Here is a 17118-nt window from a genome sequence, read left to right on the forward strand (position 1 = left end):
GAGTCTTTCTGTGAGCATTGAGACTGACCCCATCATCAAGGACACATCCACATGCGACGAGTGGAGCCTGAGCCGGGGATCGAACCGCCGACCTTCTGACTGAAGCCCTGCTCTCCATCTAGCCACAGTCCAAGATTCACCAACACAGAATCTAAACTTTATGAACATCTGAGCAGGTTTAGACAAAGATGAAGATGAAGATGATGATGATGATGATGGTGATGATGATGAAGATGGTGATGATGGTGATGATGATGATGGTGATGATGATGAAGATGGTGATGAAGATGATGATGGTGGTGATGAAGATGATGATGGTGATGAAGATGATGATGGTGGTGATGGTGATGATGATGATGATGATGATGAGGATGATGATGATGATGGTGATGATGATGATGATGGTGGTGATGAAGATGATTATAATGATGATGATGAAAATGGTGATGATGGTGGTGATGAAGATGGTTATAATGATGATGATGGTGATGATGAAGATGGTGATGAAGATGATGATGAAGATGGTGACGTTCAGGCCTTGGCGTCCAGCATCTCCAGCAGCAGCTTGTGCAGCGGGACTCTGCGGCGGCGGTGCAGCCGGATGAAGGTCTGCACGGCTCGGCCGGCCGTCTGTCTGAGCAGCGGGAGGCTCATCAGCAGCCGACCCGCCCGCTGCCTCTCTCTGCGGGACGACTCGTCCTCCTGCAGCGCCGCGTGGAGCCCGTCCTGGAACCGCTGCACCGAGTCAGGACAGTCCACCGGGTCGATGTCTGAGGGACGGACACACAGACGTCAGGACACAGGTACTCATCACGAGTATTTAAATACTCATCACGAGTATTTAAATACTCATCACGAGTACTTAAATACTCATCACGAGTACTTAAATACTCAAGTAATCGATTAGTCAATCAAGAGATCTGAGATCTGCTTTTAGGATTAAAAAAAAGAAAAATATTGAATATTCTCTGGTTCCAAACTTCTCAAATGTGAGAATTTGCTGCTTTATTTGATCAAAATATACAAAAATATTAGTTGTGTGGAAGAATGTTGTTTTCGTGTTTAGTCCTTTATTCTCTGCTCAGGCGATGACATCATGGAGCTGTTGCCTGTTTGCCTGTTAGAACATCAGCTCACTGGCTGCTTCGTTTCGCCTTTTTGGCGGCGTTTACTTCTGCGCCAGGCTGCGTGGTCGTGTAACGTGTAACGTAGCGACGCAGAGATGTGGAGAGACTCGTGTGTGTCGTGTTGTCTTCTGCAGCAGATACATGCTGAACACCTCTGAGTCTCCAAGTCTGTTACATCAGCAGACTTTATACTTTATGAGTCTGTATTTTAGTTTTGAGGTGAAAATGTTGCTTCATATTCACATAATATTCATATAATATTAGCCTGTCTGCCATGTTTTTACCAAAATAAAAGCACCTCATGATTACCAGTAGGCTAAGAATCTGTTTTTCTATTTCCTGTTTTATTTGTTAATCCAGAAATCTTGTGAATAGTTTACATTTATATTCTTTAATGTAGATGAACATGTTACTGCACATCAGGTTCTTGTTAGCAGCAGGATTCTCTTCTCTGTGCTCAGTGTGACGTCATGTGAAACGTTCACTGCTGTGAACATGAACAACACGTCTCAGCGTCTTGAGGCTCATACGTGACGTCATGAGGACGTTCCTCAGACCGACATCTTCACAACACCAACCTGCAGCGTGTCTCCACTGCTCTGTAGCATCTGTTAGCTTGTCTCTGTAGCATCTGTTAGCTTGTCTCTGTAGCATCTGTTAGCTTGTCTCTGTAGCATCTGTTAGCTTGTCTCTGTAGCATCTGTTAGCTTGTCTCTGTAGCATCTGTTAGCTTGTGTTGCTTTAGTTCCTCTAAACTTGCCAGTGAGCAACGCACTTTCAAAATAATCATAAATTAAAAATGATAACAATGTGTTAACTTGCCCAGCACTTTCTGACTCAACTTCAAAATAAAAGCGTGCTGGAGCTAAAGCTGAGGTCACGAGGGGGTCAAGGGGGCGATCACAGAAAGGTCAAAGTCAGCCTGTGGGGGTTAGTACCACACACACACACACACACACACACACACACACACACACACACACATCTTCTATTGTGTGAAGTATTGATGTTGAAACAGTTAATGGGCTGAGCAGAACAACTAAGACACACATCAGGCTGAGGTTAATGAACACACTCTCACACACACACACACACACACACACACACACACACACACACACACACACACACACACACACACTGTCCTCCAGCAGACAGTTAACCGTTTATAGATCCAGAAGCGAGTCTATCAATAAACTTTATTGATCCGAGGCTCAGACAGTGGGAGAGTGACCAGACTTCAGCTAGAAGTGTCCCATCATGCACTGCTTCAGCAGGAGTGTTTAATGCAATCATGCACTCAGACAGTCAGACGTTATTGATCAGCTGTTAGCACGCTGCTCTCCTTCCACCGTGAGCACTGCTGTCTTCCTCTCCTCCTGTTCCTCTCCTCTTCCTCAGAGCCATTGATCTCCATTAAACACATCAGTGAGCCTCACTGTTGTTCCTTCATCATCATCATCCTCATCCTCACCATCATCATCATCACCATCATCATCGTCATCATCATCCTCATCATCCTCATCCTCATCCTCATCCTCACCATCATCATCCTCACCATAACCATCATCATCATCATCATCATCATCGTCATCGTCATCATCCTCATCCTCTTCCTCTTCCTCATCATCACACTCTAGTTTATTCTGACTCAACCTCACATACAATCACAACGTGTTTAAGCTAGCTGCAAGCTAACGATGAGAGAGACGTGTTTTCTTTCAAAGTACAATGTGTACCTCTGAGATGTAGTACAGTACAAAGTACAATGTGTACCTCTGAGATGTAGTGAAGTAGAAGTATAAAGTAGCAGAAAATAGAAATACTGAAGTTGCTTCCACCGTTGTATTTAGTGCGTACCTGAGTTAGCGAGCGCCATGGCCTTCAGCGTCACCACCTCCTCGCGGCTCAGGTTCATCGTCCGGTACTTCACCGTCAGGTGACGCAGCGCCTCGTACAGGTCGGCCAACCCCGCGGCTCGACACTGAGCCTCGTCCAGTCGCAGGTTCCCGGCGAACACAAGCTCCTCCCCCGCCGCGCCCTGCGACCGCCAGGCCACGCCCACCAGCAGGGCCTCCATCCAACCGCTCTGCAGCAGCGACATCTGGTCGACCAATGAGAGCCCGGAGAAACCTGAGAGGGGCGGGGCAGAGAAGGTGTCGGGTGTCTCTTCAGTGAATATGCAAATCATTTAAGTCGGAATAATCAGCCCATAATTAAATGTTTCAAAGGAAACTGAGAAATGAAATGACAAATAATATTTAAACTTACATTCTAACAGGATCGTAAAAACAGAGTAACGGTTTATAGCCAGAAAAGAAACGGTGATGTCATCATGAAAATATATCGTAATAATACGATCTTTTAATTAAAAGATATTGTTATAAGAAGAGTTATCGTAATTAAAAGAAAAAGTCTTAAAAATATCCACCACGTAAAAATAAATATTTCGTAATTTCAATTTGTGTTATTAAAAGAATAAATATAGCAATAAATAGAAAAAGTGTCATAATTAAAAGATATCGTAGTTCAAAGGAAGAATCTTATAAGAACAAAGATCTGGTCTCAAGAGGCCTTCAGGTGAGTGTACCTGGGATCTGTTTGGCCCAGCCAATCAGGACCAGCAGCTCCCGGTTCAGGAGGTCACAGAGGGTCAGGAGGTTCTGCAGGCTGCCGTCATTGGTCGAATCGTCCTGATTGGCAGCCAGTGGGGCGGGCTCTGTCAGCAGCAGATGAGAAACCACCTTGTTTCCTAAGAAGACAGGCGACGGTTAATAACGCGTGAACGTAGAGTTGAGCTAATCGTTAGCTGCTGATGAGTGAAGCGGACGTTGGAGCTCGATGGACTCACGGCTGCTGGCTGCGTGACGGTACGGAGCTTTACTGTAGAAACACAGTCCCGTCTCCACGCGCCGCTTGTACTTCTGTCGGCCTCCTCTCACTCGGTCCATACGAACTCCTGCAACACACACACACAATGCTGAGTACTGTGTCTCTTTGTGTCTTTAAACCGATCTCTGTAACTTTCTGATCACACATGAGGCTCAACAACACTGCAAAGGCTCATGGGAAGCCTCCCTGACAGACATACCCTCCCTCAGCATCCCGGCCTGGAGGCATTTGTGGAAGCGACAGGCCTGACAGGCTTTCCTCCTCCGCTTGGTGATCTCACACTCGCTCACCAGCGGACAGCTGTACGTGATGTTCCCTAGGTAACCACAAACAGGAAGGTCAATGACATCACATCCTCTCTCAATGAGCCGGAGCAGAAGGACTCAGCTGCTCTTATTGATCATCACCTTGGATGGTCCTCTTGAAGAACGCCTTGCAGGCCTCGCAGGACGCCACGCCGTAGTGAAACCCGGAGGCCAAGTCCCCGCACACCAGGCAGAGCCGCCTGGGCCCCACGGCCCCCACGGGGGTCAGGTAGTCCCCCCTCAGGATGGAGTCCACCTGTAGAGAGGAGGCACAATAATAATAATAATAATAATAACTTTATTTATTCTCTAAAAACAGAGTTTACAAAAATAAAATAAATAAAATAAATAAAATAAATAAAATAAATAAAATAAATAAAATAAATAAAATAAATAAAATAAATAAAATAAATAAAATAAATTTGTCTCAGAGCCCAAGAAGTTACTCTTAAAAAACACTACTGTATGAAGTTTTTATCAGTAATTCATGTGTTTTTTCATGTGACTTTCAGCTTTATTCACCTGTGCTGAAAACGAATCTGAGGAAAAACACCTGGAGGCCTCCGACACCGCGGTGACGCTTCCGCCGCTGGAAGTAGATCCGGCCGGGGAGTCGGGCTCCGGAGCTCCACAGAGGGGGCTGTAGGAGGAGGAGGAGGAGGAGGAGGAGGAGGAGGAGGAGGAGGAGGAGGAGGAGGCCGGGCTGGGGAGGAGGAAGGCCCGGTGTGAGGGGCTGAGAGAGGAGTCCTGGGGGAAGGAGGGACTGAGGGGGGAGGACAGGAGGAAGGAGGCCGGAGACTGAGCTTCATCAGCGGGGGAGGAGGAGGAGGAAGAGGAAGAGGAGGAGTACAAGAGGCTGAGGAGGATCAAGAGTGTGAGATTAAACAGCTGGAGTTCACCAATCAGCAGCAGGGATGGAGACATGAAATCAAAGAGTAATAAAGATGTTGTGAGTCACAGGTGGTTTAATGCTCATCAAGCTAACTCTAATAAATAAAGGACTCAGTTAGACCTCGGTCCAGGGCCCTATTCCTCGTACGTGGCTAACTGAGTTAGCCGGATAATTTCCAGGATGAGATTACATAAGTGAGGCTTTTCGGTTCCTCGAAGCAAGTTTGGAAAAATCACCATAGCAACACATCCATAAGCCTGAACCTGCTCCAGAGCAGGCTTGAGCTAGATCCGCTGGATCAGCTCCACTCCCCCGGAAACAAGTGTCAGCTCCCTTCCTCAGAGATCCATCGATGAGGAAGCGATATTAGTCAGATTAGCGTTTTATAGGGAGAGAGTTCTTCCAGATCATCAAGATCCGTTATCACATCATGATGACTTCCTGTACGAGCGCTATCGATTCTGCCGACAAGGAATCATTTATTTACAGACTTCTGGAGCCGTACATTGAACACCACACGCCATCTACTGTCTCACAGACTGATGCAGCCTCGCGCTGTGTAGCGATGGTTCATGTTTGTACAGTGTCGGTGATGTGGAGAACATCGGGAAAGCCGCTGCATGCCGTGCTGTTCATAACGTTTATTTGGCGATTAAGAAACGTATGGATGTGTTCATTACATCACCATGGCAACATGTTGTACTGATCACCATTCTGAATAATGTTTGTGTGCTCAGTGTTTACTTGCTCCCGTGTCCTCTTGATGGCTGGTTGAACTACATGCTGGTTGAAAGCATCATAATGATATGAAGTATTATTAGTACACCATAGATATCATTACTGTAGAACATGATGAAGGTGGACTCATGATACGAATAGAGAGAATTACACACAATTTATTTTTACTGCTTATTATGAATAATACACACACACTGATCCGCCCATACACAGATTCACACACACATATTCAAACTCCTATTCTATATAATAATCTACACATACATGTATATACACATATATATATATATACATGATACATACGTGCATACAGTACATATATCCTCATAAGTATCTATTCATTCGTATCAGTTAGATTCTCTTTGGGCTTGTTTTTATCTACTTATTCTGAAAGAGTTGATATAATAATTTTCGCTATAGATCTCATTGGATGATGCGTTCCATGAAGCCTACTGCCAGCAGCACATTTAAAGAAATATCATCTGATTGATTGAGGTGATGAGGCACTTAAAATTAACCTACATTTTCCCAACACTTGCGCATTTAATGACGTCTGCGATATGTCACCATGCTTCTCGTCGCCCTCGCAGCGTTAGATTTCGCCATGATTATGGTCTTGAATTCCTCGTATGCGTTCATGATCATCTCCTGCTCGTCAGCGGAGTAAAAAGAGGCTCTTTCTTTGACTTTATTTGCCGTTGTACTGTTAGAAAATCATGGTTTCGGTGATCGACGCTTCCCCCTTTTGAAGTAGGACGGACACGCGCAACGATCCTGATGACTGACATCTGGTTCAAATTAACGAGACTGTTTGAGCGGATCAGCCTTTGAGGAACCGAGATAGCCTGATGTCAATCATCGAGTTAATTTAAGCTGGATAATAGGACATTTGATCGACTTAATTCAACCACGTACGAGGAATAGGGCCCTGGTCTTATTTGGGAAGGTATTTGGCCTTTAAGTTAAAGGAACCCTTTAGAGGTTCTGACCACTAGGAGCGCTGTGGAGCAATATCTTTAGATCCTCTTTTAGCCACATAGACGTGATTTATCATCTGATGTCTCCATCAGCAGGACGACGTCATCGGTCTGTGTTCAGAGTAAATCTGTCTTCAACAGGTGGAAGAAGAGCTCACATCTTTTATTCAAGTAAAAGTACAAAAACACAGCGTAGGAACACTCAGCTTCAAGTAAAACTCCTGCATCAAAATATACTGAATACTACTGATAAAGTAACAACAGTAAAAGTACTCGTGATGCAGAATAATACTTCGTCTGTTCTGTGATGTTCAGGTTTGTTGTGTTCAGAGAAAAATCTGTCGGCAGTTAAAGAGAAAACTAGAAGCAAGTTACAGGATTTAAAACATGAAAAATGATGTTATATATACGTTTATTTGTTTATTTGTTTATTTGTTTATATGTTTATATGTTTGTACGTTTATTTGTTTATTTGTTTATTTGTTTATATGTTTATATGTTTATTTGTTTATATGTTTATATGTTTATATGTTTATATGTTTGTACGTTTATTTGTTTGTACGTTTATTTGTTTATATGTTTATATGTTTATATGTTTATATGTTTGTACGTTTATTTGTTTGTACGTTTATTTGTTTGTACGTTTATTTGTTTATATGTTTATATGTTTATATGTTTATACGTTTATACGTTTATACGTTTATACGTTTATACGTTTATATGTTTATACGTTTATACGTTTATATGTTTACGTTTATTTGTTTATATGTTTATATGTTTATATGTTTGTACGTTTATATGTTTATACGTTTATACGTTTATTTGTTTATATGTTTATACGTTTATACGTTTATATGTTTATATGTTTATGTTTTTACATTTATTTGTTTATATGTTTATATGTTTATATGTTTGTACGTTTATATGTTTATACGTTTATATGTTTATTTGTTTATATGTTTATATGTTTATATGTTTATATGTTTATATGTTTATACGTTTATATGTTTATACGTTTATATGTTTATATGTTTATGTTTTTACGTTTATATGTTTATATGTTTATACGTTTATATGTTTATATGTTTATATGTTTATACGTTTATATGTTTATACGTTTATATGTTTACGTTTATTTGTTTGTATGTTTATATGTTTATATGTTTATATGTTTGTACGTTTATATGTTTATACGTTTATACGTTTATTTGTTTATATGTTTATACGTTTATACGTTTATATGTTTATATGTTTATATGTTTATGTTTTTACATTTATTTGTTTATATGTTTATATGTTTATATGTTTATATGTTTGTACGTTTATATGTTTATACGTTTATATGTTTATTTGTTTATATGTTTATATGTTTGTACGTTTATTTGTTTATATGTTTATGTTTTTACGTTTATTTGTTTATATGTTTATATGTTTATATGTTTTTACGTTTATATGTTTATATGTTTATATGTTTGTACGTTTATTTGTTTGTACGTTTATTTGTTTATATGTTTATATGTTTATATGTTTATATGTTTGTACGTTTATATTAGTGCTGGGCAACGATTAACATGTTTAATCACGATAATCTCATTGTTATGCACAAATTTCAATAATGAATTCATAAGTAGTGTATTGCTCACTTTTATGTTAAAGTGCTGCTCTATGAACAAAAGGTCAACAACATTTGGTTTAAACACTTTAAACTCATCAGGTTCTTGTACTCAGTACTACTGAAACTCCTCCTGGACTTCAGATACAACACAAAAACATGAGTAAAGTTGTAGTATTTAGTATTTAGTTTCTCACCGCTGTGGACCGATGAAGTGATCGTCTGTCAGGCAGAAGTCCATCAGCTCCATCCTGATCCTGATCCTGATCCTGATCCTGATCCTGAACCTGATCCTGATCCTGAACCTGATCCTGATCCTGATCCTGATCCTGAACCTGATCCTGATCCTGATCCTGAACCCAGACCAGATCCAACAGACCAGTATTGAACCTGTTTCAGCGGTGCATTCACACGCTCAGCTTCCAGTCAGTAAAAATGAGTTTTCTGAAGGTGGTTAAAGGTCCAAAGACAAAAGTGGAAAATAATAATAATAATAATAATAATAATAATAATAATAATAATAATAATAATAATAATAATAATTGACCTCGTGTCTCCTGCAGAGACAAAGACAGACGGACCTCTGAGTCTCGTAGGTGTCTCCTCTCATATTTATGTCTTATCTCAAGGGGGCGGAGCACGGAGGATCAGCCAATCAGCACGCAGCATCCTCGGTCTTCATCTTCTATCATCTCTATTGATTAGACGGTGACAGATGGAGGCCACGTTTCATATCATAATCAATACGAGAGAACCGCTGATCTGCAAACAGTTTGACTCTGTGTGACTTCAGAACAACAGGAAGTATTTCAAGTTGACTGACTCATAATTATTATTATAATAATTAATATAGAACGAGTTCAGACACAAAACCTCTGCTCCATAGAAACAAACATAATGTTAGAAAACAGGATAATAATAATAATAATAATAATAATAATAATAATAATAATAAAATCTATTTAAGAAAGTATTCTTAGGTAGAAAATAAAATGTAAAAAATGTCTTCGGAACGGAGACAATGAGAGAGAGCTGAGGATTAACACACACACACACACACACACACACACACACACACACACCTCATGGTCAGTGTGTGTGTGTGTGTGTGTGTGAGGATGCTGAAGCAGCAAGATGTAGCAATAAAACACACACACACACACACACACACACAGAGTCCTTATCCTAATAGTCTCACCTACATCTGCTGTTTCATAAGAGCTACAGAACTAGACCTGTCTGTCTGTCTGTCTGTCTGTCTGTCTGTCTGTCTGTCTGTCTGTCTGTCTCTCCAATTAATAATCTCAATGATGAATTATGCTCAAAGTTCATAATGAATCTAAAGTAGTGTGTTGAGCTCTTCTATGTTAAAGTGCTGCTCTATGAACTAAAGGTCAACAACATTTGGTTTAAACACTTTAAACTCATCAGGTTCTTGTTAACAGCAGGATTCTCTTCACACAGCAGCAGTTATAACACAGTTATAATGATTCTGATCATAGATATTCAGCCGCTGTTAAATTCTCAGTAGTGATAACTAAATGATATGATTATTAGACATATTCCAAACAAAAACACTTTAAAAACTCTAAAACAATAATTTAAATGAATCATTTATTTTTTGCTGTTTTTGGTGTTAAAGCTGTTAAAAATGTTTGCACGATAAAATAATTGTCGGCGTTAATTAATTAATGCATTAACGCGATAATAACTCGTTAACTTGCCCAGCACATATATATACATATATATATATATATGTATATATATATTATATACCATATCAAATGATATATATTATATACACATATAGATATTTATATGAGATCATTAACTAAAATAATTATTTATTTAAATGACATTTTTGTTATACATTCATTACATTTGTTAGACATTTTTATTATAGATACTATATATTGTATATATAGTATCTGTGTATATACTAGATATGTTCTAGTTATACACAGGATGTGTGGTTTGTTGCACTGCTTGTGTTCACATAGTGTGTTTCTGCTCTGAGAGGTTTAAAGGAGACGAACTCATGACTTCTGTGACTGTAGTTCTCTTCAACATGTTGAACACTGACTGTGAGTCGCTTTGGATAAAAGCTAAATGACTGTAGTGTCATGAGTATCTATGAATTATTTTATATTATATATATATGTGTATGTGTATATATATATATATATATATATATATATATATATACACTATATATTGTATTCAGGTCTTGAACTCAAAGTTTTTTATAGATGGTTGCTAAACGGATGTGATATTTGTTCTTGGCAGGTCAGAACCTGAGAGCGCAGTGGTGGTACATGTGTGTGTGTGTGTGTGTGTGTGTGTGTGTGTGTGTGTTGAATGAGGATACCTGCAGTGGAAGTGAAAGCTGATATTCCGCTGGCTCACAGTTTCAGCCTCAGTACTGCGTGAACCTTGTAATGCCATTAATGCTGCCTGTGTGTGTGTGTGTGTGTGTGTGTGTGTGTGTGTGTGTGTGTGTGTGTGGAGGGATTGGCCTATAATAAGTGGCTTACAGACCTGGATCTACATAGACAGAGCAGCATTAAGGTTGTGGAGCCAGGTGGAGGATCAGACGAGTAACACGAGAGCTTCACCTGAAGTGACTCAACAACCACCAACACACACAACGCTAGCTGGTTAGCAACATGCTAGTGGAGATTCACAGTGGTGAATGGAACTAAATACATTTACTCAAGTACTGAACTTAAGTACAAATTTGTGTTCATCCGCGTTCATCGCGTTTAATGTGACACCTAAAGGTGTGTTGACATTAAACGCGGTGAATCGCCGGGGACTATTTGTGTTCATCCGCGTTCATCGCGCTGGACCCGCCGGAGAGGGGGCGTGGCTTATCGGCCACGTTCAACCGTTCAACTGTCCGCCATCAACCGTAGAAAGATCACCTCTATTTCTGCTCAGCACGTGTTGTGGAAGTCCCAGATATCACGGGGAACTAAACGCCGTCATGTCTGGTTCATAACATAGTCCGGAGGAGCTCCGTGGATTTCATCGAGCTCACTGTGTCTAGCGAGCCACACGTCGGCTGTTTACTACAGCTGTATGCAGCTCCATCAACACTCACAATAACGTCATCTAGACGTAAATACGGCAGCGTCTATTCATTGTTTGCACCATATGGTTTACACACACACACACACATGTACACACATAGTCTGGTCTCTACTGATATGAGGGGTCGTAGAGCTCTGGGTGAACATGGCGGCTACAGCATTTATTTCCTGATTCAACAACAGCAGGACTTCACTGATGACATGGGGAGCAACTCAACGCTGATTGGCTATCGCGCTGGAGCGTCACGCGATTTTTCCGCAGAAGTTCAAATATTTAAACTTCTGCGTTTGGGGCGATTCGGCGTTTTGACGCGTCAATCGCGCCGCGCCATCGCAAATTCGCATTCATGGCGTCTGTACATAGACTTTGTATGTAATCTCGTCGCGTTCATCGCGTTTGGTGTGAACACACCTTCAGAGGTACACTTTGTACTTTGTACTGTAGTACACACCTTGTGTTTCCTAACAGGACAAATAACACAAACAACAGGTGTCAGTAAAGTTTGTGCAAATATATTTTCATTTCTTGTCATACAAACAACAATCTGAAAAAGTGAATCAACCATAAAAATGCAGAAACAACAGAGAGCGACTGAACCAACGTAGAAGCATCCTGTGTGCCTCCACAGGTCTCTGGCAGCAGAGCATGTTATTCATGTTCAGCTTGTTAAATCAGGAAGTTAATGATAAAAACACAATGAACGCACAAACAGCTGCATCCATTGTGCTCACAATACAACAGGATTATCGTGGCGGAAATGTGAATTATTATATACACAATATGACTGAATGCAGTTTCCAGAACATTCAGGAGTGGAAGCTGCAGGTTCTCAACAAATATAAAAATACAGACAAGTCAGTAATTAATCAATGCATCGAGTGTTTATAACGGTTTATCAGGTAATCAATCAAACTCAAGCGTATTCTATATTTTTCCTGAACAAATCTCAGGTCCAGATCAAAACCAGCCGACTGAAGTAAATGTGATTCTTTTATCAGTAATTCAGTTTGTTTTTATGAAACAATCCGGAGAAGATGTTCAGCTGTTTGGTGCTCTAGTGAGTGTTTCTATGTGTGATTGAGTCCAAATCAACTCCAGTGTGAGGATGATGATGGTGATGAAGGTGGTGAAGTGAGATCAATGGCTCTGAGGAAGAAGACACATGAAATACTTCTGTATAGCTTTAAATCTGCTCGTGAGATTTGTTAAAAAGAATATAGAGAATCACCCCAAACACCGGTTTGTTTGGTTGATGATTGTAAAACTCTCTCCGGTAACTCAACGTTTATCTGATCAAACTAACACATGTCATAAAGTCAATCCTTAATTCATTCATCACCATTAAAACAGGAACGTTTCAGGTATTCTGAATTCACACCACTGACTGGCTTCTTCTCCATAGCAATAGCTGCCGAGGATCATGGGTAATGTAGTATTTGGAGCAGTCAGCAAGACCAACACAAACAAACAGATTTCTTCTTTACACTAAGTGTAAATAGTTCAAACTTGTTGTGAGAGCGTGAACCTGTTTGTTTTCTATGTTCAGTAACATTCAGGAAGTCGTTTACAGAAATAATCAAGATGGAGAAAAAAACACGTGTTTGATATTTTCAGACTAAAAGTCTTTAAATTGAACTATTGTAAAGCAAACAAACATTAAAGTAGATCTAAATGTAATCAAGTGAATTCATATTTTATCTAACAGAAGCTTTTTTATTAGCCAATAACAGCTAACGGCTAGTATTCAATAATTAAAATGAGCGATATGTTCCCTTTATGTTACTGACATAAAGGGAACAAACGGATGAGCCCTGAATATGCTGGCTGAGCTCATAAGCTAACAGCTAGCGGATACATTAGCCTTAGCTGTTAGCTTCTAGCTAGCGGACGGCTTTATGACTAATGGAGGTGGAGTGTGCTGGAAATAATCTTCATAACAAACTGTAGTTTCGTCATGTTAGCAAAACCTTTCTGTTGTTTTGCCAATTGGACCGCTAACATGCTAACGCTAGCACATGTATTTACTTTATATTCATTCATATTTCTAATGTTTTACAATATTTTCTTTTTGTTTTAAGTCCGTAGTCCTTTGATCGTTTTGACATTTCCTGATTAAAAACATAAAGATGGACTTCGGCACAGATCCGGTCTGGACTCAAACTTGTATCTGGTTTGATGAGACCGGGACCAACAGATGCTTTATTAAAGTGACTGATCATATAGTGAACTCACTCAACATGGATTCAGGGTTAAGTTACTTGTTGAGTTGCTTCAAGTCAAACTGAAGATGAATCACTGATCTATCATCGCTGTTTGTTTTCACCAAACAGAAAACATTTTCATTTAAGTCATCTAGCTAGCTAGTTAGCGTAGCCTGCTAGCTTCCACTCTCCAGGTGAAATACAAACATAAAAGCACTTTTATTGTTTGAATATTGAAATAAAAACAAATGAACTCAATATGAAACCATATGGGGAGAAATATTACAAGAATTGAGTATCAAAAATAATTCATACTTCACCCTGGTTAATATGATATATAATATATAAGTAACTGAGGTTGAGATGTTTGCTTCATATGTTGAGTGAATGTGTGTGTTTGTGTGTCGTAGTTAACATTGTGGGTCTGTTTTGTTCATGTGGGAAGTGTGTATTGTACATATTAAAACATCTAAATATTAAAACCGGGCCGGTAGATGCCGTCTCCACAAATACGTTTTATCCTTTTGAATAATAAAGAAATGTGCACAATAACTGTCATTATATTTCATACTTCAGCAAGAGGTTCATGTGTTCAGTCACGTTATTAAACTACCAGTTGGTCTGTCATGTTCCTTACAATAAAAAGTTATGTTAAAAGTTAAACTACGTTACCCGACTGACAGACGCAGAAGAGGAGTTTCATGAGAAGCTAAAGTGGTGTGTTGTCGTGTGTTGTCGTGTGTTGACGTGTGTCGTCGTGTGTCGTCGTGTGTCGACGTGTGTCGACGTGTGTCGACGTGTGTCGTCGTGTGTCGTCGTGTGTCGACGTGTGTCGTCGTGTGTCGTCGTGTGTCGTCGTGTGTCGTCGTGTGTCGACGTGTGTCGTCGTGTGTCGTCGTGTGTCGACGTGTGTCGTCGTGTGTCGTCGTGTGTCGTCGTGTGTCGTCGTGTGTCGACGTGTGTCGTCGTGTGTCGTCGTGTGTCGTCGTGTGTCGACGTGTGTCGTCGTGTGTCGTCGTGTGTCGTCGTGTGTCGTCGTGTGTCGTCGTGTGTCGACGTGTGTCGACGTGTGTCGACGTGTGTCGACGTGTGTTGACGTGTGTCGCCGTGTGTTGACGTGGTCTTTCATGGAGAGCAGACTGTGTAACTGGTGCCCAGTCTGGCCTCTAGTGCATCGAGAGTAGTTTAGCCCAGTAGCTAGTGTAGTTTGTCAAATCTGGTTCTATAGTGAAGCCAGTTTAGTGATATCTAGTCCAGCCCAGTCTGCCGTCGTGTGGTCCAGTCTCAATCGTCTAGACCAGTTTGTGCTGGTCTGGTCCGGTCTAGGCGGCCACACAGTGGTTGTGTCTGCGGGACATGACGTATCCTCTCCTGCACACGCAGCGGAACGAGCCGTCGGTGTTCACACAGCGAGCGTTCACACACGGGAAGTCCACGGAGACGGAGTCCTCACACTCGTTTACATCTGGACACACACACACACACACACACACACACACACACACACACGTTAGTTAGTTAGTGAGTGATTGGGTGGTTTGGTAAATAAGTCTGTTAGTTAGTCAGTTAGTGAGTAGGTAGGTGAGCTAGTCCGTTAGTTAGTTATTAAGCTAGTAATCTAGTCAGTAAGTACATGTGTTAGTTAGTGAAGGTAGTCCCAGGTGTGTTGTGAGTAGAGATCATGTGACCTTCTCATAACCTCTCTATGAACACATTAATATCTCTGCTCACCTGTACAGGTCATGGAGGTCATGTCCAGCTCGTATCCTTGGTAACAGTCACAGGTGTAACCCTCGGCAACGCGAATACACCTGCCGTTCTCACAGCCGCGAAGTATCCCACAATCCTCTGCTGCACTGAGGCCGGCATACGACTCATAACGTCCTGAGAGAAGAAGAGAAGAAGAGAAGAAGAGAAGAAGAGAAGAAGAGAAGAAGAGAAGAGAGGAAGGAAAGAAGAGAAGAAGAAGGAGAGGAAGGAAAAGACAAAAACATATTGAATTAGAATTAATGAATTAGATTGAGTCCATCCTCTGCTCCTCCATCACGGTCTGGTACGCTGCAGCCACTGCCAAGGACAAGAGCAGGCTGCAGCGCATCATCCGCTCTGCTCAGAGGGTGATTGGCTGCAACCTGCCGTCCCTCCAGGACTTGTTCGTCTCAAGGACCCTGAAGCGAGCCAGAAGGATTGTAGCCGACCCCTCTCAGTCTGGACATGAACTGTTGGAGCCCCTCCCATCTGGCAGGAGGCTGAAGTCCATCAGGACCAAGACCTCCATCAGGACCAAGACCTCCATCAGGACCAAGACCTCCATCAGGACCAAGACCTCACGCCACATGAACAGTTTCTTCAGTCTTCAGTCGGGCTCATTAACAGAGCCCCCACTGACTCTGTCTTCCCCAGGACCACCTCCTACCGGTCAGTCCCCTGCATCCCTTCTCTGTTCTTATTTAAACACACTCGACACGTTTACATGACGCGTCATCATTCTAGTTTATGATGTCATGCACCACCCGCCCTGACAGGTTCCTCGTATGTGCAACACACCTCGGCAACAAACGGTTTCTGATTCTGAACTGGTTAATCTAGTTCTACTGGTTTAACTAGTAGAACTAGATTGAACCGCCGATCCTCTGATTGAAGGACGACCGCAGTCGTCCACACGTCTACTGATGGTAGATGATGAATACGGACACATTTTAAATTCTGGTTTTATATTATATGACTGTAGAAGTAATGATGTCACTAGAGCGCTCAAACAGAAAATGTTTCCTTTTATGAATAAAAGTCAACACACATGTTCAATAATAATGAATTAATATCTGCTGAGACTTTATTTCCCTGTTATTAGTTATAAATGCTCGTAGAATAAAGAGCCAGCACTCACTCTCATAGACCCTCCTCGGTGCTCCTCCTCCTCTGCTCCTCTCAGTGAAGGAGGGTCCCGGCCTCCACCCCACCTCCTCCTCCTCCTCCTCCTCCTCCTCCTGCTGCTGCTGCTGCTGCTGCTGCTCCTGGTAGGGGGCTCCGGGCAGCGGGGCCAGGCTGAGAGGAGGACCGTCGGGTCTGGACGGAGGAGGCCGAGCACCGAACGCCCTCTCGGCCCTCGGGTCAGGAGGGAGGCGGAAGGACGGAGGCCTGGGGGGGGAGACGTCTCCTTCAGAGTAGAAACCAGTGCTGAGGGACAGAGGGACGGACAGAGGGGAGGACAGAGGGACGGAGAGAGGGGAGGACAGAGGGACGGAGAGAGGGACGGAGAGAGGGGAGGACAGAGGGGAGGA

The 17118-nt window shown here is 41.7% G+C and overlaps 1 protein-coding gene and 1 pseudogene across 2 annotated transcripts in view; both read right to left on the minus strand.

Moving 5' to 3' along the window:
- Positions 1 to 531: 531 nt before the first annotated feature.
- Positions 532 to 8793, minus strand: LOC306700945 (estrogen-related receptor gamma-like; annotated as a pseudogene). Its single transcript has 7 exons — positions 8741 to 8793; positions 4847 to 5180; positions 4427 to 4580; positions 4219 to 4335; positions 3718 to 4086; positions 2988 to 3260; positions 532 to 770 (listed from the first exon to the last, which is right to left on the minus strand). The product of its transcript is annotated as an estrogen-related receptor gamma-like (transcript).
- A 3339-nt stretch (positions 8794 to 12132) lies between these two features.
- ltbp4 (latent transforming growth factor beta binding protein 4) overlaps positions 12133 to 17118 on the minus strand; it is a gene marked incomplete at its 5' end in the record, with an annotated part of 32308 nt that continues 27322 nt past the window's right edge. Inside the window, 3 exons of the mRNA XM_079166962.1 lie at positions 12133 to 15302; positions 15569 to 15721; positions 16725 to 17014. Coding sequence (XP_079023088.1) covers positions 15160 to 15302; positions 15569 to 15721; positions 16725 to 17014 — 586 coding nt within the window. The 3' untranslated portion in view covers positions 12133 to 15159. The remainder of the gene's footprint in view (positions 15303 to 15568; positions 15722 to 16724; positions 17015 to 17118) is intronic.

This window comes from Pholis gunnellus, assembly GCF_910591455.1.
Source record: "Pholis gunnellus genome assembly, chromosome: 9".
Lineage (NCBI taxonomy): Eukaryota > Metazoa > Chordata > Actinopteri > Perciformes > Pholidae > Pholis > Pholis gunnellus.